The 27716-nt window shown below is 42.4% G+C and overlaps 1 protein-coding gene across 1 annotated transcript; it reads left to right on the plus strand.

Moving 5' to 3' along the window:
• The first annotated feature begins 11735 nt into the window (after positions 1-11735).
• On the plus strand, positions 11736-17906 carry fabp (fatty acid binding protein). The gene is made up of 4 exons (XM_053779619.1): positions 11736-11894; positions 14219-14391; positions 17094-17207; positions 17654-17906. The coding sequence occupies exons 1-4, from the start codon at positions 11825-11827 to the stop codon at positions 17705-17707; spliced, it is 411 nt and encodes a 136-aa protein (XP_053635594.1). The 5' UTR covers positions 11736-11824; the 3' UTR covers positions 17708-17906.
• Positions 17907-27716: the final 9810 nt, after the last annotated feature.

Here is a 27716-nt window from a genome sequence, read left to right on the forward strand (position 1 = left end):
GGACAACCCTGCCTTATGCCTCTACCCATTGAAACCCACTCACCCAATTTCCCATTCACCTGCACACGTACACCTACCCTATTATACAAAGTCTCAATCCAACGTACCATCTCTTCCCCAAAACCCTGCCTCCGTAAGATATGCCACAGTGCCTTTCGTTCTACGCAATCATACGCAGCCTGCCAATCCAATGCTAAGACACCTCCCCCCCTTTCATTCTCCCCCTCCATACTTTCCACAAAATCTTTTATTATTCCATGTCCCTCATACATCGTCCTTCCAGGCACCCCATACTGACCTCTCGCAACAACTCTATCTATCACGCACTTCAGCCTGTTCCCCAAGATTTTTGCGAATATCTTATAATCAGCACATAACAACGACAATGCCCTGTAGTTCTGCACTGTAGTAGGGCCTTCCCCTTTTGGAATCAATACTACTACTGCAGTACGCTGCAACTCACCCATCCTCCCCTCACTTTTCATCACATTCATCAGGTTCACTAAAAAAACCTTCAACACACTCCAATGCTTCACATAGAATTCACAAGGTAACCCATCTATACCTGGCGCTTTACCTCTCGCCATATTCTCCAAAGCTCTCCATACCTCCCCCTCTTCAATATCCCCTCCCAATGCCATACAATCACTTCCACTCAGCACACAAGATACATTCTTTCCCAATCTCTCTAAATCCTCACCGTTCACTCCTACACTCCGCAAATATTTTCCAAACCAACTATCCATAAAACCACTCATACCCTCAGTAGTTCGCAACTCCTGACCCTTCGTATACCCACCTAAGTTCTCGTGTACTACCAGCTTATCAATTTCCATTGCCAACCTGCATCTCCGCTGACCCCGTAACACACAGGCTGACGGCCTGTCACCCCAAATCGCCTCCTCTAACCCACCTTGCACCCTCGCCTCATCAAATCTCTCATTGTGCATATCCCTTATCTGCCACTTTAATGCTTCAATTTCCTCCATTGGATACACACCTGTCACAGCACCCCTCTGATAACAACCCTGCAACCGCCCCTCTAAATACTGTTGAAGCCCATATGTCATCCATGCCTCATTCTTTTCCCTTCGCACATAATAGTGCCTGATCCTCGTCTTCGCAACCCCATCCCACCACCCCAATAAATCGCTTGCACTCTTACCCCCACCCCATAAGTCCTCCCACAAACTTTCAAAATCCCCTCCCTCCACCCCCTCACCCAGTAGTCGTACATTCAGCATCCAGTACCCCAAATATCTCTTAGGCAAACCGTCCCAATTTAAATCAGCATAAACCGCCCTATGATCTGAATAAACGACATTCACCGTCTGCACCCGTGTCACCCTCACTCCCCTTGTCACATACAACCTATCTAATCGTGCAGCATATCCCTTTCTAGCAACTTGCAATGTGAACAGACTGACTGATGTTGTAGTGGCCAGGCTTAGGCTTGGTTACAAGTACTTCTGGCAGTTTGGGAGACACACAGATGATGATCAAACTAAATGTAAATTATGTGATCAGGCATATGGTCACTCTCTTGAACACTATGTGCTTAATTGTCCACTTATTGAGGAATACAGAGACAGACAGTATAATAACCTATGTGACATGTCAAGATATCTTATTAATGAAAATAAGATACCAGATATACTAAGCAAATTTCCTAAATTTGCTTGTAACAGATAAGTGAACTATAGATATGTAGATATAAATCCATATGTATTCCTGTTAACCCTTTGGGGCCTAGTTCCTAGGCCTTTTGTGTATCCATATGCTCTCGCGCTACCGTCCACAGGATGGATATGGGGTGCACAATAAACTAGCCACTTCGGTGGCAAAATCTAAAATCTAAAAATCTATGAAATGTGTGCTCTATCTCGCAATGGCCTCCATCAACTATATCCCTCAATCCCACACCTCTCAATAGATCCCCTAAACCTGCCAAAAAACACCCTGCCCCTCTCAGTTCCACATCCTTCCTGCACACCACACAGTTCCAGTCGCCACCAACTATTGTCACTGACGGTAATGACCGCAAATAATATACCAATACGTTATTCACAAATTCATTCTTTACCCTTACATCATTCTCAGCCGGCACATACACACAAACGACTGCCATCCGCTCACCTCTCCACCACCCATCTATTCTTAACACACGACCCCCCCTTCACTCCTAAGAACAACAAACGGGCTCGTCTCTCGGATCAGGATTCCCACCCCTCCCTTCATTCGCTCCGAATACATCACAAACACTCTGTACCCATCCACCTCCAATTCCTTTCCCAGCTTGAAATTATGTTCCTGCACAAAAACAATGTCTATAGCATAACGTCTTAAAAATCCCTTTACCCACAGACGCTTCTCACTCGAACACAATCCATTAATATTCACTGTCATGCACCGGAAACCTACTTATGTGATTTCACCCTCTGCCCCTTTTCACCTTTCACTGACACGCTTTCAGTGTGTCTGCTTCATCCACTTTTCTCTCCACTGCCCACTGGTGGCTTCCCCTGATTCAACACCTGACCAGGCATACCTTTAGTGCTCCCATGCACCACATCAACCCACGGCTTTTTTCCCGGTCTCTGTGCCGGGGTCAAAACATCATCCGAGTCAGAATATGTCGCCGCCCTCTTATGGTTGACACACTCTGCATCCATTTCTAACTCACTGGATGCCTCCCTGTGAATCTCAGCAATCACCTCAATCACTTCCACCACTCCTGGCGAGTCATCTGCCATGTTCACCAATCTTCCAAGTTGCTCATCTTCAATCTGAACAGTACTCCTCATCATACTCAAGTTATCCTCAGAAACCTGCTTCTCAAAGGATTGTTCCTGCATGTTCTCCAGTAGGCCTCCCTCTACCCGCACATCACCAATCTGCACAGTCTTCCCGTTCTCCAAGGCAGATGCCTCACTTCCCACTAACTGTGACAGTGATGGGCTGGTACCCACCAGTGGCAGCTCATGCTCCACTTCCTCACTCCAGGAAGTGCCACTTCTATGTACAGGTGACTCATCAGCATGACCCACCTCTGGTTCTGGCTCTTTCACCATCTCACTACCTAGGTCCTTTCTCCGCTGCCATCTCCCACACTGGGCCGCCATATGGTCATATGCACCACATAACCGACACGTCTTCTGCTGCCCAGCGTAGTACACCATTACCTGTGTCCTAAATGTGTCCAGTATGATGTAAGACGGGATGGCATGCCTCAACGCCATCTTGATCGTGAACGTACCATCCGGCAAGCCGGCATACACCCCATCTGTCCATTTACCAGCCATAGCCAGGTGTACAGGTCCATACTGTTCAAATACATACCGCAGATCAGTCTCGTCTGCCTCAAATGGCACATTTTGGACTTTCACCCATGTGTAATGCTTAGACACGTCGATTAGTCGAACACGTATCGCTGAATTAACGTCCACACTCCTGTCCTGGTACTTGTCAACCAGCCGTTCATACACTCCAGCTGATCTCAGCTTGACGAAAATACGATAGGCACCATTTAGTGCCACACCATACAGTTCTTGATCCGCAACACCATAGGTGTCACGGATAATTTGCGGTAAAAGCACTTGTGCAGACTGAGGCGTTATCGCACCATGCAACAATTCAATACACACCATGTGCAAACGCCTTCTCACAGACTGCGCCATGTTGTGAAAATATAAGTCTCCTCCAATGGCCAGCAGAGGGCAGTAGTCACACGTCCGCACTCTGCTCAGGTCAAGCGGCGAATGTGGAGGGAATAAGGAGTATCAATCACCCACAGTTAAGTAACCCTTCTAGTTATAGCAGACTGATACTGGCCAGTTAGGTATGTTGTAATTGGATAGGTTATGAGTGATCCAGCTACATCAAGTGACCACCAGAGAATATCTGGTAAGTGGTGAGATTATGTACAAGTGTTTTCCTTGATGGATATATCCATGTGTAACCTACCCCACCCCCCTTCATTCAGTTAAACTAATATAATCCATACAGTCCACAATTAATTAGTAGCACCGTACTTGTGGGTGCTATCCAATCCATACTGGTCTCGGATAGATATGGATAAGATTGTGAGGTCGAAGGAACCACTTGCCGTGACCAGGGGTGGTTAAGTTTTCTCACATGTCTACACGGGGTGACTACGGTAAACAATATGGTTGTCTCCCAATGAGTTTACTGGTAAGCATGTAATGTTGAGGTACATAAAGGTATTCACCCTATAAAATTTTCCATACTATCTTTTAATGATAACGTTTCACCCACATAGTGAGCTTTATCAAGCCCAAAAAAGGATTGCAATACTCTGGATTTGTACCTCTTACCACCTACTTTGATGGTCGGTAGGCTATAACCTTGTACAACATTAACACCAACTTATAATGTACAATTTTTTAGGATTTTTTTTTTTTTATATTTTTATTAGAAACCTTACAAAAGTACAAAGGATGCATAATAAAGTACAGAAATACAAAACATTCTTTTGTTCTACTAGTACCAGGTTATTCCTTGTGGGAACAAGTATTATAACATCTTGTTATAGCAAAACAATACACGCTAAGACAATCCTCACTAAAGTTTATCAGTCATTAATAGTTGCCGCCGGCCATTGTACCCAAAGAAAACACACCAAAAAGAAACTTTACATAGTTTAACAATATAAAATGAATACCTGACATGTCCTATTACAACAAAAACATCATACAAATGTACAACATCACAAGATTAACCAAAACTACCATAACCAATACAAAACAAAACAAAACCCTAACATAACCAATAATCTGTACCCTGTCATAGCGGGTAAGTTATGGTACATTAGATCCTAACCAATAGGAACCCGGAAGGAACATATGATTCCTTTCACAACAATCATAGAGAAACAGTATTTTACTATTATTAACATGTTAACCCTCTAATACAATAAAGCTGATACAGAAAACAGAACAACATGCATGTAAAATACAATAATAAAAGAATCCAAAATAAGTATTTATAACAAACCTCGGCACATTAAAGGGTTTATGACCAAACCCTATACATAATTATACCTCCCACATATGTATATAACCCGAAAATCTTGTCCAGAAGACTGTTTGTTTAACCCCATAAAAACATGATAAGACCCAAAACCTATACATACACTTAAATTTTTTCACATAAAACCTTCATCTGACAATAAAAGTTAAACATAAGACAAGAGAAGTAATAAGGATAAGGCTGCTGTAATTTGCCAGTCCCAAAAGAACTGACACGTATCTCAGAAAATTTTGTGTTGATACCAACGTGCCAATCTAATTACTTAAAAACGAGATCCTAAGGGCTCGGTATCCTGGCTTTCAAGGAAATTTTAAACCCAGTGAACATAACCATCAGGCTTAGAAATGTAACCCTGGAAACCACACTTATATCTCACTATGACAAAACATTCACGTGAAACATGGCGTACCATCCATACCTAATTCTCACTACCTTCCTCTTACACACTACATCAGTTCCAGAGAAAACCAAAAAACAACCCCCCCCCTTTACATCCCCCCATAAGGAGACCACTCCTTTGTCCATCCTCAGGGACCCCGCCTAAGGGAACCCACAGTGAGGTTCCTATAACCTTCCGGGAAACTTTTTTCCCAGGACGCCCCATAAACCAGCCTATTCCTACACTTCGTCCTATAGAATCTAGCCGCCAATGCTTTTATCCTCATATCACCCCTTAATCCCCTCATTCCCCATGAAATGTCCAGATAATCCACTATGATATACATTATAGCCCTTCCAACATCCCTAGGCACTCCCCTTACATCTAGTAGTAAAGCCCTTAAAAGCGGCAAACGACCCCCCCCCAACAGTTTGATAACCCCACCCATCCATGATCTCACCCCCTCCAAGGAGGTACAAAAGAAGACCACATGAAACGCCGTTTCAACATCACCACAAAACTGACAACAAGCCTCTTCCACAAACCCCATACTACGTAACACCTCCTTGGAAGCCAGAATCCCCATGATAAACCTATATACTAATTCTCTTACTCTAGCCGGTATCCGAAGCTTACTAAAATCTTTCCAAATAACCCCCCAATCATACGTTGGATACACGGCTACCCCTTGCATAATTCCTTGACCTTTCACTACCCTCACCAACCGTTTCACTTTGATTTTATCCACCTGTTGCACTGTCAATAAAAATCTCAACATATCTTCACAAACCCTCAAGTCCTTCCCACTCCACCATTTACGTGCTTCCTCCATAACTCTTCCTACTTTAGCGCCCCTCACACCCCCTTCCCTCATATACCTCCACTTGATATATACAGCCATTACCCTCAGTCCTAAAGGCAACAAACCTAAACCCCCTCTCCGAACATCCGTCATAACTACCTCCTTACTTAACCATGCCCTCCCAAATCCCCACACAAACTTCAGCACCCTCCTTTGCATTTCCACAATATCTCGTACCTCTAAGGGAAAAACCTCTGCCACCCCCCATACCTTGCTATAGACAAGTGAATTTACCACCACTACCCTCTGATGTTAAGCTAAGTCCCTCGCACTTAAACCTCCTAGTCTACTTAAAACCTTACCCATGACAGACTCCGAATTTACCCTTCTGCATGCCTGCTCTTCCGCCAAATACCATATCCCACATACCTTGATTCTGTCAACCACTGTCCATCCGAACCCCATCCCCAAGCCCCCCCCTATCCAATTACCGACCTCTAGTAACCTTGATTTCACCGTATTAACTCTCATTCCGGTCTTCATACCAAACATCTGAATCACTCTACCCACCCTCCTTAACTCCTCCTTACCCCTTAGCAAAACAGTAGTATCATCCACATACCCAACGATGCCCCCTTTGCACCCCCCTTCGATCTCCTGATTGTTCATCACCCTCTCAACAGACTCATAAAAAGGATTCTGCACACACGCAAAGAGCAGCTGTGACATCGGACAGCCCTGCCTCAAACCTCTCTCCATTGGTACACTTTCACCCAACCTCCCATTGACCTGTACCCTCACCTCTGCCCCATCATACAGAGTGTTCACCCACCTCACTACCCCCTCCCGAAACCCCAACCTCTCTAAGCAAACCCCTAAGAAAACTCTGTCCACGCAATCATAAGCATTCACCCAATCTAAACCTAGTATTCCCCCTCCCGTACATCTCTCTAGAAAATCCCTAATCAAACCATGTCCATCCCTCATCCTTCTTCCCGGAATTCCCAACTGTCCCCTGTGTAACACTAAACCCAACACTTTCCTCATTCTGTTGCCCAAAACCTTAGCAAAAATCTTGTAATCCGAGCACATTAACGTAATCGCACGGTAATCATTCAAAACTCGGCATTCCTTCTTTTTGGGCACTAAAACCGTGACACCCGTTCTTTGTGATTTCCTAATCCTTCCACTACTTAACATACAACTCAAAACCCCCACCAGACAATGCCGTACACTCCCCCAATGATACCTATAAAAATCGTTTGGTATTCCGTCTATGCCTGGGGTTTTACCCTGGCACATCCCAAAAACTGCCTCCTCTACCTCCTCTACGGTAATACTACCCTCGATTCTGTCACTGTCCTGCTCACTTAATACCCTATTAAACCCTTCATCCCCAAACCGTCTCTCACCCACTCCCCCGCCAACCCTCCTCCACTTCTCCCTAAACCAAAAATCTGCATACAAACAAATATTTTCCGTGGTGGATAGGCCTTGACCCTCCTCAAAGCCACCCCCCCCTGTACCTGCCTCAATATACGCCAAGGTAGTCTTCGCCTGCCGTTCCTTAAACCTCCTTAATACAAAACCCGATTGCCTATCCCCCCTTAAAACATCCTCCAACCCTGCCCTAACTCGAATTGCCTCAAATTTTTCATTGTGAATTTCCGCCAACCTATTTCGCAAACGTTCCATGTCCTCACTCCGCCCCACCCGTTCCTCTGCATAACAGTCATTTAACTGACCCTCAAGATAATTTTGTAGTCCATAGCTCCACCTCGCCATCTCCTTACCCCGTACTTTAAAAAATTTCGCGATTTCAACTTTAGCCCTCATTTCCCACCAATCCAGCAAATCCATTTCCATATTCCTAGTCTCCCAAAAGGATTTCCACCAATCTTCAAACCCTGTAGGGTCACCCTCGCCCCTAAGTAGCCTCACATTTAATTTCCAGTATCCTGCATAAACTTTCACTATGCCATCAACCCTCAAATCTGCTATAACAGCACGATGATCAGAAAAACCCACATCGATAGTCCTCACCCTCTCCACACCTATGCCCTGCCTAACATAAATCCTATCTAACCGTGCCTCATATCCCCTACGAATAAAAGTGTGCTCCACTCCATATCCCCTACTTCCCACAACATCTACCACTCCAACATCTCGCAAAACATCCCGCAGAACCCCCAAAACACAACCCGCTCCCCTCGGAACCACATCACCATTCCTAATGACACAATTCCAATCCCCACCAATCACCGTAAAAGCAGGTAAACCTCGCAAGTGATATACCAGAACCTCGCACACAAAATCCACCTTCACCCTAGCGTTACTAGTTGCTGGCATGTACACACCTACAAAACTAACCCTCCTGTCCCCCCAAAACCCATCCACCCTGACAACCCTCCCACCCCCCCCCTCCTCCCAACCCAGGATACGCAAAGGACTGGTCTCCTTTACCGCCACAGCCACACCTCCTTTCAACCTCAAAGCATCACATGTAAACAACCTATAACCTTTCAACAACAGCTCACATCCTAACCTATGGTTATGTTCCTGCAAAAAACAGACATCAATACTAAATCTCCTCAAAACCCACTCTAACCATACCCTCTTGACCTCGGTTTTAAGACTGTTTACATTGAAAGTTACACACCTGAATTTTACAAGAATGGCGGCTTACCCCTATGCCGCTGAGGCTTACTTGGTCCTCCTTTCATAGGTTTCGGTTCTTCTCTATCAATCCCTCGTTCCTGCCCTCCAACCCCTCCCTGTCCCTTCCCGTCTAGCTTTCCACTGCCCCCCCCTCCTCCCGAACTTGCCTTTGCTACCACAGCTGCCCACATCTTCTTCCCAGGCCTCTGCGCTGGTGTGAGGACTTCGTCCATGTCTGATGCCCCCGCTGATCTCTTGCGGGAGCTACCCTCTACACACATTTCTTCTGCAACCACATCTTCTTGATGGACCTCCACCACCACATTACTCTCCTTTCGAACCTCACTCAAGTCTTCCTTACCCTGCTTCTGTTCATCCATCACCTTGTCATCACCTGACCTCACCTCACTTTCCACACCATGCTCTGACTCTTCCAAAAAATCCTTCAGCACAGCCTCCAAAATCCCGTCCTGAGCTGACTCTGCAGTACCTAACGGTCTGTCTGACAGCGATATTCCCTCCCCCCCCCGTTTCCACTGGTAGTGTAACACACGTCTCCAAAACCACCTCTGCCCTGTCGACCTCCTCACTCCATAGACCTGTACCCCGTCTTTCCACTTCACCCGTCATAACGTCCGCGGCTTCTAATGGCGTATCCACAGAAGCTGTCTCCTGACGCCTAGGGCCCTGTCTCCTGGGGCATTGTGCCACCATGTGCTCATAAGAGTCACATAAACGGCACGTCTTCCTCTGCCCCGCATAGTGTACAAAAACCTGTGTTCTATGGTTATGCAAAGTAACATATGATGGTATCGGCCTCCTCAGGGTCATTTTCAGTGTGAAGGATCCTTCCGGCATCCCCTCATAAGGGCCGTCCCTCCACATTCCCATGCTCGTCGAGTGTACAGTTCCATAACCACTGAACACATCTTGTAGGCTGTATGCTGTTGCCTCAAAAGGTACATTCCTTACCTTCACCCAAGTAAAATACTGAGACACATCATGTAAGCATACTTCCACTGCCGAATTGATACTCATCCGTCTTTCTTGAAATTCGTCTACGATGGTAGAGTAGAAGTCAGCCCTCATGAACTTCACGAAGACCCTTGACATTCCGTTCAGTGCCACACCATACAGCTCTTCATTGGGGATGCCATAACAGTCCCTGATAATGCTTGGCAGGAGAACGTTCATCGTGTCGTTGCTTAAAGATCCTCTAACCAGCTGAATGCAGACAGTATTTATGCGCCGGTACAGTCGGTCCGCCATCTTGGTGCTAAAGCTATGTTTTCCTCACCAGGTGGCATGCAAGAGAACCTGTAGAAGCGTCCTCTCTCCCCGCAGGTCGAGAGACGAATGAATACTGGCCAGTTAGGTATGTTGTAATTGGATAGGTTATGAGTGATCCAGGTACATCAAGTGACCACCAGAGAATATCTGGTAAGTGGTGAGATTATGTACAAGTGTTTTCCTTGATGGATATATCCATGTGTAACCTACCCCACCCCCCTTCATTCAGTTAAACTAATATAATCCATACAGTCCACAATTAATTAGTAGCACCGTACTTGTGGGTGCTATCCAATCCATACTGGTCTCGGATAGATATGGATAAGATTGTGAGGTCGAAGGAACCACTTGCCGTGACCAGGGGTGGTTAAGTTTTCTCACATGTCTACACGGGGTGACTACGGTAAACAATATGGTTGTCTCCCAATGAGTTTACTGGTAAGCATGTAATGTTGAGGTACATAAAGGTATTCACCCTATAAAATTTTCCATACTATCTTTTAATGATAACGTTTCACCCACATAGTGAGCTTTATCAAGCCCAAAAAAGGATTGCAATACTCTGGATTTGTACCTCTTACCACCTACTTTGATGGTCGGTAGGCTATAACCTTGTACAACATTAACACCAACTTATAATGTACAATTTTTTAGGATTAGTTGCTGTGGGTATCCACAAGTCTGTCAAGTCACATTCATTGAGGAGAATGGTTTCAGATGTCTCGTTCCCTGTTCATATCTGATTACTTGGATTTTTTTAATATATCCAGTTACATGATGTGGGTTAGCGAGGGAGAGGGTATCTTGATTTTCTAGCCAAGGGATCTTGATCCGGGGAACTGAAGCTACCTTTTCCTTTCTAGGATAAAGCCAAATTATTTCCTATTCCCCAGGCGCTGTATGACTTACGGGTTTAGGGCGTTCTCGTGAATAATTTAAGATCGAAATTCACTTGTACAATACATCAACAATATTTTAAACATTAAAATAGGGATTAAAGTCAACTTTGAGTATATATACACTGAGAGATACATCTCTCGGAGTATTGACACGAGATACTTTTATCAGTACATATGTCAAGAGTATCTCATTGCAATATAAATACACGAAATAATATAATGATTTTAAAAAAATAAAAAATTAAATCAGTAGATAATATAAAAAATGGAAAATATAATTAGATCATATGTATTGATTTTAGAGTAATCGGGGGAAGCGCTAAATTCGTAAGGGTCATAAAGTCCTTGGAGAATGGGACACGTTCAGATTTCATACAAGGGGAGCATAAAATTTTATGTCCCTGGATCAAGAGCCTATCGCCGGCATCAAGGCACCTCCCTTGAGGAGCCTCTGTTGCAAGCAAAGATAATAAACACACTAAAAGTCTGATGTGTGACTGCTTCCTTTAAATATAAACGCAGGTAATAATTTTACGTACATTTTTTTAATAATTTTAATACTCTTAAAACTATCTTACTAGATAATTTTAGGGTATAACTGGCATTTATGGGTATTTGATATGTGTGATCACGTGATGGCAAGAGTGGTGCGAGGGGACGCCTGGGGGAGCCGCCGCTGCAGTAGTCGTGTGTCAGCAACTGTCCTTGTAGCTTCTCACTCTCCTCTGTTCTCTTCGACTAGATAAAATGGCAAAGATTGAAGGAAAGTATAAGATGGAGTCCTCCGAGAACTTTGATGAGTTCATGAAGGCCTTGGGTACGTATGGAGATTTCATTTTTGAAAGGTAGTTGGATTTTGTATCGCCGGTGTGGTGGAGATCAATAGTAAGGACAGCAGTGTGGTTCCGGTGGTCACTCTTAGAGGCGACGGTTACTACGTTATTTTCTTTGGCGGGGGCTGAAGACTAGGCTTCGCTTGGCTTATCCCCAATACTTGTTACGGTTTTCTCCAGTTAGTCCTGGTTATACGTCTTCTAATGTATAGGCTGTGCTGCCTTCTTTTTTTTTCACATTCTTGCATGTAATGAGTTCAGATTCTCGATACTTGAATTTTACTTTCATTACCACAAATCTTTCTTCCCACAGTTTTCGTTGCCTCTGACTTTTCCTACAATCCATAAAATTTAAACTGCCGTGGTAATACTTTAACTCGATTAAATCTAATTTGTCTAATAGCCATGCACTTTCTTGCTACGTGCATCGCTGTAAAACCCTGGTACATCTAATTTCCTGCTACACCCTAAACGTAGAGGTTCAAAGTACTAAAACTTTAAATTTACGGGGAAGCCCTATATTGGCGGGAAGGGCAAATCTACGGATGCTGGAGGAAAGTTGCATGGTTTCCACTTGAAAAATTCTCCACGCCCTCCATATCGTTTATAGTGTATAAACGTCAACCAGACGAACCATACCACGGGCGGGAATAGAACCCGCGGGTTCTATCCCCGCCTGTGGTATGGTTTGTTTGCAATCGTGTGACTAAGATTTCGTGAGTCATGTCAACCAGCCGGTTGTATTCAATCAGTTAAACGGCCTTTCATACTTGAACGTCCCCCCCCCCTTCCCTTAATGGGATGGGGAGAGGGCAATTATAACTGACAAGCACAATTTTTAAAGCAGTCGTACGAAAACTAATACCATGAGGTCGAAAGTCTGATTTAACTAGTTTAAACCTAGTTTCCTTTAACTTTTTTTTTTTTTTTTTTTCTCCTTCCTAGGTTATTTCAGCCAGTAACCTCTAGGCCTAAATTTGGTTACAGTATATGCCTGTAGACCCTGCTACTAAAATCTTTAGTTACTGTAATCCATATTTTGACTTAATAGATTGCCTCGCCTGGCACAGGTACTTTGCTTGTACCTACTGGAACGGAACCCCCCCCCCCCCGCTCTTTTTTCTCCCACAGAGGCAAGGTGACTAAAAAAAAAAAAAAAAAAAAAAAAAAAAAAAAAAAAAAATTTAACCATTAAACGCTTTCACATCGCACACCTGTTTCTGCAGAGGTGCCCAGAACAACTTTAGAAGCATATCAGTATAAATAAGCAACATATCGCTCTGCTGCTCCTCCTGTTAACACTAAACACTTATCAGTGTTGGCAAACTTAAAATCCTGGTTCTTAATCCAGAGGGTTAACTGCAGTGCTTCACTCCCAACACCCCCCCCCCCCCCCACCCTCGAGCCCTTTCATTTCATCCCAAAAATGACTACAGTCGGCTACCACCCGGGTACCTATTTACTGCTAGATGAACACTCATTGCAAGAAATTTCAACCCGTGTTGGGGATCGAAGCAGGCTAGTTGCCAACTAAGCCACGACAATACGAAATTGCCCAAAATGTTGTGCCTAACAAAGTATTTAAATAGTATGCGGAAGTCTTTAGGTTTTTTCAGTTGTATAATTTACTTCCAATTTTTTTTTTTCCACGTCTACCTACTTTCTACTAGACTTGCTATAAATTTAAAGGAAGTGGTATTATCTTTATTAAATGGCTCTTATGTTCCTCTACGTAAGGTTTAAACTGGTTCACATCCCCCTCTCATAAGTGGTGACTGTTCATCATTGGTAGGAGACAGCCTCAGCAGCTGTTACCACAGCTGCTCTGCTTACGTTGCACCACGCCGCCTGGGGTACGGGGAGAAGGGAGGCCTTCTAAATGAAAACTGTTTTTTTCTAATTCCCTCCCCTCTTATTTCCTTACCAAACACACTACTAGGAAGTGATTATTCCTTCCATCCTGATAACCATCAGACTGATTTTTTTCCCTTAAAAAAAAGGGGGGAGGGCACTAATTGCCCTGCTTTGCCTGCAATAACTGAGCAGAGGGAGGAAATCCTCCCAGCTTTTTAGCCATCAAATTTTTCTAATGGCTTTCCCAAAATGTAATTTTTTATCATTCTTTGGAAAACTGTTAATTTCTTAACAGGAAATTTTAACCTCCAAGGTTAATACTAATCGTTAAGGTAGATTCTGCTCAAAACTAACTTTGCCATCACCTCTCCCTTACCAAAATCTTCAGAAATCTTCAATTTTAAAGTAATTCCAGATTTTCTCCCAGTTCTAATTCAATACCTACTTCTTGCAGGCGTGGGTCTAGTGATGAGAAAAATGGGCAATGCTGCCACACCAACAGTAGAGATAACCAAAGATGGTGACTTTTATACCATGAAAACTATAACTACCTTCAAGAATACAGAGGTGAAATTTAAGCTGGGCGAAGAGTTTGCAGAAACCACTGCAGATGGGAGAGATGTAAAGGTTTGTTTGGTATCTGCCTTTTTACCTAGACACTAACTTCCTGTAGTTAACTTCTAATTGTGCCAATCGTTAAGTTTGACAAATTTCCACTTGAATTTGATATCCCTGAAGACCAACTTTTATAAATCTAATGCTTGTATGATTAAAAGTTCTATGCTGCAAGCACCTGGTGTTCATTCCTTGTTCAATCTTCTCAACCCATTCCCATCATACTGGAAGGATTCGACTAATTCTGTGGCATGCATAGCTTAAACTTCAACTTCAGCAAAATGAAACTATTGTAAATACAAATTTGACATTAATTTATGTAAAATGGTACTTCTTAAATACCCCTTTAAACTTTAAAATAGGAAGTGCCATAAATTAGAGTTAGTTAAAGCTTTTAATCTTTAACTATTGAATACTTTACATTCAGCCCAAAAAATATTGCCACTTTCAAAGTTTGTAATTTAGCTAGTCTGGTTTTTTTTTTTTTTTTTAATGGGATTGGAAAAAACTGTAGGACTTGATTAAAACTCTTCCAAAAAATTACCAGACAGCCCCTGGTTAACTTCTTGCCTTTCCAAATCAAACCATTTAAATTCTACCCACTTGAAGCAAATTTGCCATCAAAGCTGTTCATCCAGTTGACCTGGCATGACTAACATTCACATTAGTGACTTTCATTCAGGTCAATGTACTAATATGGGACTACTGTATAAAACTTTTCTAAATCTCTCAATTTAGTAAATACCTTACTTCAGAGGTAAGGGGAGGAGGGTTGGAGATGCAAACAAAACAGTATTTAACAAATAGGTGTTCTGTGGAAAGTTGCAATAAAAGCCTAGCCTCTATAGGCTACTAACCTTCCATAATTTAAAGTGCAGAGTGTTGGGAGTGGAACACTTGTATCAGCAACTTCACACTTCTACCTGTATTATGAAAACTTTTCCCCACTAAGTTCTGACCCCTGTAGGATTAGTGCTAAACGACCTAAAAATTTCTAAAAGCTTAATTTAATGGTTGATGCTTCGTACAACCAGCATACTCCCACTGAAAAGTGAAGAAAGGATATTTTTAACTTTAGGGTTTTCTGAACTTTAATCTTTTTAGTATTTTTATTAAATTGGAAGACTGTTCAAAATAGCTTTAATTTTAACTTAAAATAAAAACTAAAAATTAAACTGAAATGGTAAGAGCCTTAACATTGAGCGGCTGTTGCATAATTTTTAATGCTAGTTCTTAAAATACAGAAGACATGACCACAGCTAAGCTGCTAGTAGCAAACTTTGGCCCCAGATGCAATTGTGCAGTTAGTGAACAGGATAAAAATCCTGCCTCCCATCACAAAAGGATAGGTCAGCTGACCTTGTTTGCTAAAGTGACCAAGGCATTTTTCTCTAATCTTTTATTGGCTGTTGCTTCATAAATGATGTGCTCCTTAAATAATTTTGGTTTCTTGTGTATGGAAATGGTTTCAAATTGGGCTTTCTTTACACCCTTCCCCCTCCCACAGGTCTGGCTTGTTTGTAACAAATTTCATCTGATATAAACCATGACAAACCACATCTGATTTTGGAAGTTTTTTTTTTACACTTGATTTGCCCAGAATGTCTGCATAGTTTTAGTTATATTGTCTTTACAATTTTGTAAAATTGGCTGAATTAAACTTGTGCCCTTTAAAGGGTTCAGAGGTTGTCTATTAAGACATTAAGGCCTACTAGATAAATTTGCTCATATGAAGCATTGAAATTGGCTTTAGATTTGGGTGAAGTATCCAATGCATAATTTGTCTCCAGACTGCAAACTTTACACATGAAATTCCACAAATTCAATCAAATTTCACTGCCATTATCTTCATAAATTCTACACTACTCGAGATTGAATACCATAATGCAATAAAAGGAAAATTAAACTATGAAAGTGCCATTCTTGTCTACTTGCTAAATTTCTTGCCATCAAAATTTGACTTTGCAATACTGCAGACTACCAAAAAAAAACTGGTACTTTCTGCTAAATTTTGTATAGCCTATTTACAAAAATTCTTTATAAATTGAAAGCTTAGACCTTAATTAACAGCAACTAATGTTGCTCATGTGCAGAGGTGATTCTTGACAATGGCAAGTTGATAAAAAATTATCTACCTAAATTGCATGCCTAAAAATGCATGCACACTGAATACCTAAATATGCAGGCATTTATAAACAAATTTAAAACTACATGCATGTCCTTCTGTATGCCAGAATAGAAAAACCATACATAAACATGCAGTCATCCCTTGGCACATGCATACAGGAAGGCCCTGCTTATACAGCAGGTTACTTTACACTATTGCTCAAAGTAAATTGTAGGAGTCACTGAATTGCACACAAACCTGATAGTTTACTTAAGTGAGCAAAATAACTAGGCCTAAAAAAAAAAAATTGGTGTATACACAATAGGATTTCTTAAAATGGAAAGCAGCAGTACTAACAGGGCTATAAAATAGCCTGTGTATAGCTTTTGGGCTAGACTGTATGAAATGCCATAAATTGTGAAATGACAAATCACTAATTTTTAGGCTGCACAATGATCTTTGCCATGCAGCTTGCAGTAAACAATTTGTACTACCTTGACATATGGAATGGCCCCCCTAATCTTCAGTTAATGCTTTAAAAACTTAAGACCTTGCAACATTTCTTAAATTCTTAGTTGCCCCCCACTAATAAAAATTTCTGTTGCAGTCTACCATTACACTTGAAGGAAACAAAATGACCCACAACCAGAAAGGGGATCCTGAGAAGAAGGAAAAAGACTCGGTTCTCATACGAGAGTTCACAGATTCAGAGATGATCATGGTAAGCCTTGTGCAGCTGTTAATTTATTGCATTGAGATACAAACTATAATTCAACTAAGTTTAATCTGCAATGTTTCACACTGCAAGCCTTTTACTAAAATTTTAATTGTTTGTAATCCTAGGTAATCTTTAAATTTTATCAACATCACTAATATTAGTTACATGTACATGTATGGTAGTCACATTTGGCTTTTAATCACTAAAAAAAATTTAATAGCAAATACATAGATGGAAACTCTTAACCATTTATGGCAGGCATCAGCCAGCCCCCTACTAGGAAATCTAATTAATTTTTTAAAACTCCTAGGCATTTCTAAAATACCTTGGCTAATATGAAAGTTAATTAGCTTCAGAATGGTTAAAGGGCTGCTTCCTAAGTTGAAAGCTTGGTTATTTTGGGGATCTTGTGCCAAATTAAGGCTTGGTTAATTTGCCCTACTTTTCAGGAGTGCAAAGTTGATGATATAGTCTGCAAGCGTGTGTATAAACGTCAAGAATAATTCTTCACTGAGAAGGCAACTAAATTAAAATTTTTGACATTTTACTCATAACATTAGTGAATGGCAAATAACTTTAAATTTATTGAAAGTTATGATAGCCTGCATTTGCCCTTAAATTTAGTTAACAGTAGGTAATGGTTGGAGGCTGTTGATATGTTGGTATAAGTTTTGTAAGCTTTATATTAAATTTTCCTCTACATACTAGTTTGATAAAACCTCATTGCTATGGTATTTGTATTCTTTAGCCTCTACCCTCATTCTCAAAACTTAACTAAATTTGTCAGTGGCTTGGCTTTGGTCCCAAATGACTTTTTCACAATAACTACTTGTGCATTCCTATCAGTCAACATTTGACTGTACATATTTTGTAAAATGCAAAATCATATCACAACAAAGCCATTGAACCTGGGAATAACACCGACATCCCACAACTTCCTAGCTGAAATGAGCCTGATACACACTTGAAGTGCAAGTGGATGGTACCTATACCCCTTAGAAAACATTATAATCAAACTACAGTGAAGCTCAGGTCTTGAGACCTGTAATTGTATTAAAAAATCTGCCAAAACACCTGTTCTTTCAACAAACTGGCCATATCCCACTGAGGCAGGGTTACTAGCCCCTTGCTCCTGGCATTTTAGTAGCCTCTTAAAATGCACATAAATTGCAGTGGAAGAATCATTCCACTTCCCCCATGGAGATAAGAGGAAATGAACGAAACTTCTAATAAAATAGACTACCCAGAGGGGTGTATGTTTGTAAATGTATTTGTAGTGTGAATAGTAGCAAGATGTACCTGTAATCCTGCATATTTGAGACTACACCAGCAATCCTACCATTTAAAAAAAAAAAAAAAAAAAAAAAAAAAAAAAAACACTACAGGGTTTAGTTTTCCTCTTGGCAAGACAGTAGTACCTCCCTGAGTGGTTGCTGTCTACCAACCTACTACAGATGTATCATACGAAAGTTTCACATAGGCAATGACTTTGATAACCCCCCCCCCCCTGACTTCATTAACCCTTAAACCATATCAGCATTGACCCTTCACTTTAGTATACATGTATTTAACACCTATGCATAAATCTCTACAAACCATATGTATGGTAGTATAAGCTGGTGTAGGAAATAGTTAACTGCTTAATCTTAGTACCTGGGATAATGTTGATCCTCTTCAAGGGGGGGGGGCCTCCTTGGTGTGGTGAAGAGGCTCTTGGTCAGAGTAATTAGAAATGTCTGTCTCCTTCCTCAGACCAAACCTAATTATCCCCCCTCCCTTACCCCATCTTCCCTCTTTATTTTCCTCCTCCCCACCCCACCCCTCCCTATTACCCCCCCCCCCCTTTTTTTTTTCCCCATAGGCATGCTAGTTCCTGGTTAGGGGAAAGGGTACTAGGGTCCATTCTGTTGAGGTTCTTGGTGTAGTAGTTTGCCGTGGAATCTGGATCTCCTGGGGATGTCCCAATCCCTCTCCGGTCTCCCAGGGAGTGGCTTTGGGTATCTTTCAGGCGATGTGTCCATCTCTGGAGGCTGCCTCTCTAATTCCAGGGGTAGTGGCCAAGGGAGGTATGCTTTGTGGCGGATATCTGGCCGCCCTCTTTTGTCCACCGAGGTAGCTCGGCAGATGTGAGGTTGCTATCCTGGATTATTGGTTTACTGGCATGATGGGTAGGGTATGGCACGGGTTCCATGCTGCATCAGCACTACTTGTGGTGCTGAGGTCCTCTTGGGTGCAGAGGGTGATTTCTGGCCCTCTCATTCCTCCTAGGAACTATCCCTCCCCAGTCCCCCCCCCCCCCCCCTCTTTTTTTTTTTTTTTTTTTTTTTTTTTTTTTTTTTTTTTTTTTTTTTTTTTTTAACAAAGTAACCTAACCATGGAAGCCCTAGTCCATGAACCTGCTACTCCCAGGCACCTTCCTGATACCACACGCCATTCTGACCCCACCTCGTCTTTGGACCACTCTTTGGACACTCCTAATGCCTCTGTACCTCTTGCTGGTGCATGTTCGTGTTGCTTTTTTTTTTCTCTCTCTCTCTCTCTCTCTCTCTCTCTCTCTCTCTCTCTCTCTCTCTCTCTCTCTCTCTCTCTCTCTCTCTCTCTCTCTCTCTCTCCCTCCCCCCTACCCCGTGGGAAGTTACAGCTGTTGGAGTCTGTTCTCTCTCCCTTGCTCAAAAGCCCAATTATCTACAGTTTCTTCCCACTTTTTCTTGACCACTTTCACTCTCATTCTCGTGCCATTGCAGTGTACATAGATGGCTCAGTCTTCTGACGGCGTAGGATTCGCAGCAGGGTTTCTGGATAGCATCACACAAAGGCATTTACTATCTTCGGCTAGTATTTTTACTGCTGAATTGTATACCATTCTTGCAGCACTGACCTGTTGCATCTATGCCTGTCATTTGGGTTTCTCACTTCCTTATTGCTTTACAGGCTATACAGAAATTTGACACCTCGCCCCTTAGTCCTCCGTATCCAACTTTGGCTACGCCGCATCTTTACCAAGCGGGTTTTTTTTTTTTTTTTTTTTTTCTCCCCCTGGTCATGTTGACGTACAGGGCAATGAACAGGCAGAGACTGCTGTGCGGTCAGCAGTACATGACCTACCAGTTTCATAGAGGTATTCCATTTACAGACTATTTTGCTGCAATAGCTTCCCACCCGTTGGTAACATTGGTCTATTATGCTCAGTAACAAACTTCAATCTATTAAGCAGAGTATAGGTTACTGGCCATCTTGTCACCAGTGTCAAGGTTGGGGGACTACTCTCTCCAGTCTTCGCATTGGCCATACTCGTCCTACTCGTGGATAGGCACCCTGCTCCTGTGAATTATCAGGTTCCATTATCAGTCAGCCACATTGTTAGACTGCCCACTTTATCAATAAGCACACAGAATTTACCTGTCTTTGCTCTGCTGCTCTTTACCTTCCCTTCTCACTGATGGACCCACCTTTCATCCAGACTCGGACTTTTTGACAACTGACTTGCTTCACAAACTGATACCTTCAGCCCTTTCTACCTCAATTTCCTGCCCCACTGTTTTCTGTAACCTACTGATCATTCCCCCCCCCCCCCTTCTGCCGCTCGATGCCCTCGCTTCTTTCCCTACCCTGCAGCGCTGTATAGCCCTTGTGGCTTAGTGCTTCTTATTATAATGGTAATAATAATGAAGTTGATTCTTGCAAAAGGAAAGGGATAACTAGTTTCATGTATACAGCATTTAGGTGCAGGGTCTCGTTAAAATCTAGGCAGAATTAACTTGGTTAACCTTTGAAGAGGTTTTTGAAATGTCTGCCTCATAATTCTGCACATGTCATTAACCATCAACTTAACTTATCATTGGCTTGACATTGGTTTCTGAATGCTTTATTCAATCTTCAATTATACTGGTAATAATTCTAGATTTTTAACATTCCCATTGCATCTTGCTAAAGTTTAACTACCCTTGTAGGTTTAGCACTTTATTTTGAATAACATTTGGTTTCCTGAAACTTGAATCTGCTTAACCCTTTGACTGTTTTGGTTGTATGTCTTGCCCACCACTGACGTATTTATACGCATAAATTATAACAGCCTCAAATAAAGCAGGAGAAAGCTGGTAGGCCCCACATGTGAGAGAATGGGTCTGGTCAGTGTGTGCCACATGAAAAAAATCCTGCAGTGTAATGAGACTTGACTGCTTCTTTTTTTTTTTTTGTTTTTTCATTAAAATGCTGACTGAGGTGTACTACCATTATCATGGTCTCGGGTGATAAAATGGAAAACTTATTACGGAAATAGATTTTGATTAGTTTCACGATGGAAACTACCTTGAAAATGAGCAGAAATGTTCTTTTCACCAACGTTCAGGAGTAAGCAGCGCTGTATAGCCCTTGTGGCTTAGTGCTTCTTTATTATAATCAGGAGTAAGCAAATCACACCACACGTCTAATACACTCCAACTGGGGAGTCTAATATTTCATCAGTGCACTGATTTATACCATTTTACAATAATGCAGTAGTCTGCATAACAGTAAATTTTGTATTTTGTATGAATAAAAATTCAAAATAAAGCAATAGTAATAAGAGGGGCCTAGAGATGACTAATGAACAGAGGATGTTATTGTGCCAAGAATATCTACATTGTTTATTCTGGACCCTATTTTGAAATTGGCATCTTTTAATTTGCGATTGTCCAAATTGCCAATTTCCGACCACTTTATTGGGTATCTCAAATCAGTAAATGGGCAGTTTCTTGTACGCGGCTGATAGAAAAAAAAAATGTGGTTCTAAAGAAATAGGAGTATGGTAAACTGGAACAATGGAATTGGCCAAAAACGGGGCTCAGTCGGCAAAATCACAGATGTGCAAGTCGCCAAGACCACTAACTTCGCGGGAGCGTAATTCCGTGAGTTTTCGACCAAATTTCGTACTTTTGGTGTCGTTACAATAAGATTCTCTATCATTTCATGAATTTTTTCCAAAAATTTATCAACATAGAATGAGTTTCAGAAAGGGGGCCTGCGACAGTCAAAGGGTTAAATCTGATATTTGAAGAATCGCTGGATGCCATGCTGGTATTCTCATTATGCACCCTTCTCTTACTTGGCTCAAACTAGGTAGCCTCCCATTTCCTCCAGACATTGAACCCTATGGGATTTTAAGGTGGGCAAATGCAGAACTGAAGAATGTAGGCTTCACTGGCTAGGAACTTTATGGCCACAAAATTAAAGGCCTGAATCCCCCCCTTTCCTCCTGGTATGCAGGTTCCAAACCTGAAATTCTTCCTTGGATTATATTGAACCTCCAGTGCCTCCCTCTGACTTTGTATAATCGGAGGGAGTTCCACAAGGTTGTCCTCAGCACTTTTTCTTGGCTATAAAAGACCTCTTCCATTCTTCCTTCACATATTTGGGCATCACTTTGTTGATGACTTGACTATAACTTACTTGGGTACTGACTGTCAGTAGCAGCCTCTCTTCAGGTTGTGATGGTCTCCCATTGGACCACTTCTCACAATTTTCTAGTCCAAAAACCCAGTTCATTACCTTCAATAGACATCCTCTTAATCCAGATATTCCCTTGTACTTGTACAGTTCACTTATTCTGGCATGTGACATGGTAAAGTTTCTGGGCCTGCTCTTTGATTGCCAGCTTATGCAGAGACCACACATCTTTTTCTTTAAAGATGACTTAACATGGTCGGCTAAATCTTAGTTCTTGCTCATCATTCGTGGGGAGCAGATCATCGCCCTTCTCGGTTTGCATTGTACCCTACCACTGTCTGAGCTGGATTATGGTAACCAAATCTATTCTGCACTCTCTCCCATAGCTCTTAAGTTAGATCCCATTCATCACCAAGGTCTCCATCTGTTCCTTGGTGCCTTTCATTCCCTGTTAAGAGCCTCTAAGCAGAAGTGAATATTCCATCCTTGTCCAATCGCAATTATGCTCATTGCCTTTGCTGTTATGTTCAATCTCGTAACTACCATCCTTCTGTATATGGGATGGTCACTGATTTTTAGGCGGCTTTCTTGCCTGTGCTTACTCCATCCCTTTACTCTTTCCCTTCATTCGCTCTTGTCTTCTCTTCAGTTACCACATTTTTGTTTGTGTAGCATCTTTTTTCCTGCCCCCTTGGGAAATTCCAGCTGCTTGAGTGCTCTTTCCCACTGCCATGCGCAAAAGCCCAACTCCCTAAAGTGGCTTCCTGCTCTTTTTCTTGACCACTTCCTCTCTCAAGCCATCGCATTGTACACCGATGGTTCTAAGTCTTCTGACGGTGTCAGATTCACAGCAGTTTCTGGACAGTCGTGCAAGAACATTTATCCTCGGCTAGCATTTTTACGGCCAAATTGTGTGCCATTCTTGTAGCACTTATCCATATAGCATCTATTCCTGTCATCATTTGTGGTGGCTTCAGACTCCCTTAGTGCTTTACAGGCTACAAGAAAACTTGATACCTCACCTAGTTCTTAGTGTCCAACTTTGGCTACGCTGTATCTCTAGTAAACTGTTCTTTGATGGGTCCCTGATCATGTTGACATACAGGGCAATGAACAGGCACTGCTGTGCAGTCAGCAGTGCATGACCTCCCAGCTTCAAATAGGGGTTTCATTCAGACTTTGCTGAAATTGCTACCCACCTTTGTACCCGTTGGCAACGTTGGTCTGATCTGCTCCACAACACTTCATTCTATTAAACAAAGTATAGGTTTCTAGCAGTCTTGTCATCAGTGTCGGGTTGGGAGACTACTCTTCTGTCTTTGCATCGGCCACACTCTTACTCGTGGGTATCTCGTGGAGAGGTGCCATGTTCCTCTGAGAATTGTAATGTTCCAGTATCTGTTAGCCACATTCTGTTGACTGTCCACTCTGTCAACAAGCACACAGAATTTACCTGTCATCTCCACTCTGCTGCCCTTTCTTTACCTTCCCTTCCTGACACTCGCATTGACTTCTTGACTGCAACTGATTTACTACCAATACCTCTAGCGTACTCCTGTCCTTTCTACCTTAACCTCTTGCTACCCACTATCCACTGCCCCACTGCACTCCATACCCTAATAATCATTCCTCTCCTTCTTGCCACCAGTTTCCCCTGCATCCTTCCCTGCTGTGCTGCACTGTATAACCCTTGAGGTTCAGTGCTTTTGATTATAACCTCAATGCCTCTCATCCCTCGGATACAATAAAACCCTAAGGGATTATGGTTTCCCCAATTTAAAATGTCCTGTCAACTCCCACTTTAATAATGATTATGGAGGTTGCTCCACTAGTTTCCAAATGTCAATTCCTCCAACTGAACCCCTTGAAGGAGTTACCTAGATATTGGTGAGGTACTAATGATCTAAGGAATTGAGCCTGATTTTTTTTTTTTTCCCTGCCTTGGACTGAACCTGATTGCCTGCCATTTCCCAGGCAATGTCTGCTCCCTAAAAGTTTAGCTTTGTGTAAAATTGGTTAAAACTTTTGTAGAAAGGTTCTACTGCCAACGGATAAGCCTATGATTTGCTTTGTAGGTTTCTCAAACTTGTAAAATTTACACTGCTCAGCTGCAGTGATTTTGTTCATGCTGCAACTCTTGCCTACATTGGCTCCTTTAATGCACCCCTACAATCTGGTCTAATCAAGCACTATACATCACTGGAAAATTTATGCTGTTCTCACTTCTGGAAGCCAGGAAAATATGGGTGCAATTCATCCTATTCAGCTTATTGCTGGATTGTCCTATTTATCAATGAACACAATTTACCTCTGATGTCTTCACCACTTTACCACCCCTACTTTATCTTCCCTCCTTGCTGATGGCCCTATCTGACTTTTTTGACAGCAACAGGTTTATCATAACTTCTGATTTTACTTTCTTTAGCACTCCTCACAGCCCTTACTAACTCTACCTCCATTATGCTCTCCACCCTTGCTAGTTTAAGATCATGCACATTAGTTTGACCCCCCCCCCCCTCCCAATGCTGCAATGCTATATGACCCTTGTGGGTTTAGCACTTTAGTTTTGATAATCTAGCTTATTGCTCTTACCAGTTGTTTGCAATTTACTAGAATGGTGTAAAAAAAAATCTTAGGGGGTACAATTCCAGGTCTCTGCCTGAAAGCAGGGCCATTTCATGTTATATACTGTCTAGCTAAATTTAAAAAAAAAAAAAAAGCTTAACTGGCAAGGGGATAGTGCAGGATTATGAAGTATAGCAAGGGTGGAGTGGACAAAGGGAGAGTTCAACAAATTTATACCCTTGCTGAATGCCTGTCATGGCTTTGACAAGGCTTATCCCAGGCCCATTCTGTTGGTCTCTGGGGTTTGGTATTGAAGAGCTGTATGACCCTGGTAGGTTTAGCACTCAGTTTTGATTAATTAAAATAATTGGTATTTAAAAAATTATCAACAGGCCCTTTTGTAGGATCAATTAGTTCTCCAGACTTTGCAAAGTGTGCTTTAAAAGTGTCAGCAATAAAGTGATACTGTCAGAAGACTTCCCCTGGCTAATTTTGCCATGGACTGTGCTGACAGGGACATTCAGGTGATTACCTTGTTGCAGCATACTATGATTATGCATCTCAAGGGGTTGTGTGTGTGGGGGGGGGGTCCTTGATGTGAGGAGGCTTACTCTAAGAATTGGACTTTTGTCTACTTCAGACCAAACCTAATTGCCTCCCCACCCCTACTATCCTTATCTACATTTGGCTTTAGGGGACTTTTCTTGGAAATCCCCTCAAGGACGGTTTCTTGATGCTGGGCTGTATAGTCCTTGTGGCTTAGCACTTCTTTTTGATTATAATAATAATAATAATTGATGCTGGTGAGGGGCTCTCCCCTCAAGGAAGGTTCCTTGATGTTGGTGAGGGGCTCTTGATTTAGGGAATTGGATCTGTGCTCCAGTTCCCCGAATTAAGCCTGAATGCCTTCCACATCCCCCCCAGGCGCTGTATAATCCTCCGGGTTTAGCGCTTCCCCCTTGATTATAATAATAATGGTGAGGGGCTCTTGATCTAGGGAATTGGATCTGTGCTCTGGTTCCCTGAATTGAAACTGAATACATTCCATCCCTCCCCCATAATTGTAATAATCTGTTGAATTATTATAATAATCAAGGAAGCGCTAAACCCGTAGGATTATACAGCGCCTGGGGGGGATATGGAAGGCATTCAGGCTTAATTCGGGGAACGAGCACAGATCCAATTCCCTAAATCAAGAGCCCCTCACCAACATCAAGGAACCTTCCCTGAGGGGATAATCCGTTGAAGCTCTCAGTGGTGGTGGTTGCTGTGGAATCTGGAGTTGAGGTATTTTGGTCATCTAGAGAGAATGGATCAAAGTAGAATGACATGGAAAGCTTATAAATCTGTTGGGGAAGGAGGGCGGGGTAGGGGTCGTCCTCGAAAAGGTTGGAGGGAGGGGGTAAAGGAGGTTTTGTGGACAAGGGGCTTAGATTTCCAGCAAGCGTGCGTGAGCGTGTTAGGAGCAAATGGAGACGAATGGTATTTGGGACCTGACAATCTGTTGGAGTGTGAGCAGGGTAATATTTAGTGAAGGGATTCAGGGAAACCAGTTATTTTTATATAGCCGGACTTGAGTCCTGGAAATGGGAAGTACAATGCCTGCACTCTAAAGGAGGGGTTTGGGATATTAGCAGTTTGGAGGGATATGTTGTGTATCTTTATAGGTATATGCTTCTAAGCTGTTGTGTTCTGAGCACCTCTGCACGAGTTTTTATGAGGATAGTGAGGCTCAGGTTAGGGTGTGTAGAAGAGAGGGAGCCTACTTCCCATTAAAAGTAGGTCTTAGACAGGGATGTGTAATGTCACCATGGTTGTTTAATATATTTATAGATGGGGTTGTAAAAGAAGTAAATGCTAGGGTGTTCAGGAGAGGAGTGGGATTAAATTATGGGGAATCAAATACAAAATGGGAATTGACACAGTTGCTTTTTGCTGATGATACTGTGCTCATGGGAGATTCTAAAGAAAAATTGCAAAGGTTAGTGGATGAGTTTGGGAGTGTGTGTAAAGGTAGAAAATTGAAAGTGAACACAGAAAAAAAAATAGTGATTATGTGTGAGTGAGGTGAAAGTGTTGAATGATGATGAAAGTATTTTCTTTTTGGGGATTTTCTTTTTTTGGGTCACCCTGCCTCGGTGGGAGACGGCCGACTTAAAAAATAAAAAAAAAGATCTGTCCTCTGGAGTTCTGTAGGATGACTGGGTGTGCTCAGTGACAAGTATCTCTGGAGACTACTTGTTAGTCCAAAGAGGTGGTGGGCAAGGGGTTGTGTGCCTCTCGGTGGGTTTCTCACCGCCCTCTCTTGCCTGCTGAGGTGCCTTGGTGGATGTGAGGTTGCTATCTTGGATTGCCAGGTTACCGGCATGAAGGGTAGATAGTGGGTTAAATTCAGCACGTGCACTACCTGATGTGCTGAGGGACCCCTTGGATACAGAGGGGGATATATGGTGTTTTTCTCCTAGGAGCTATTTCCCCTCTTATGGACACTCGTATCCCTGATCTGCCTGATATTTTCCAGGT

This window comes from Cherax quadricarinatus, chromosome 24 (genome assembly GCF_038502225.1).
Source record: "Cherax quadricarinatus isolate ZL_2023a chromosome 24, ASM3850222v1, whole genome shotgun sequence".
Classification (NCBI taxonomy): Eukaryota; Metazoa; Arthropoda; class Malacostraca; order Decapoda; family Parastacidae; genus Cherax; species Cherax quadricarinatus.

What these genes read in the sequence shown, in the direction of transcription:
- fabp (XM_053779619.1), top strand. Translation starts at nt 11,825, where the DNA reads ATGGCAAAGATTGAAGGAAAGTATAAGATGGAGTCCTCCGAGAACTTT. An exon ending in TGAGTTCATGAAGGCCTTGG is followed by an intron (nt 11,895 to 14,218) that starts GTACGTATGGAG and finishes TACTTCTTGCAG; the next exon opens with GCGTGGGTCTAGTGATGAGA. An exon ending in CAGATGGGAGAGATGTAAAG is followed by an intron (nt 14,392 to 17,093) that starts GTTTGTTTGGTA and finishes TTTCTGTTGCAG; the next exon opens with TCTACCATTACACTTGAAGG.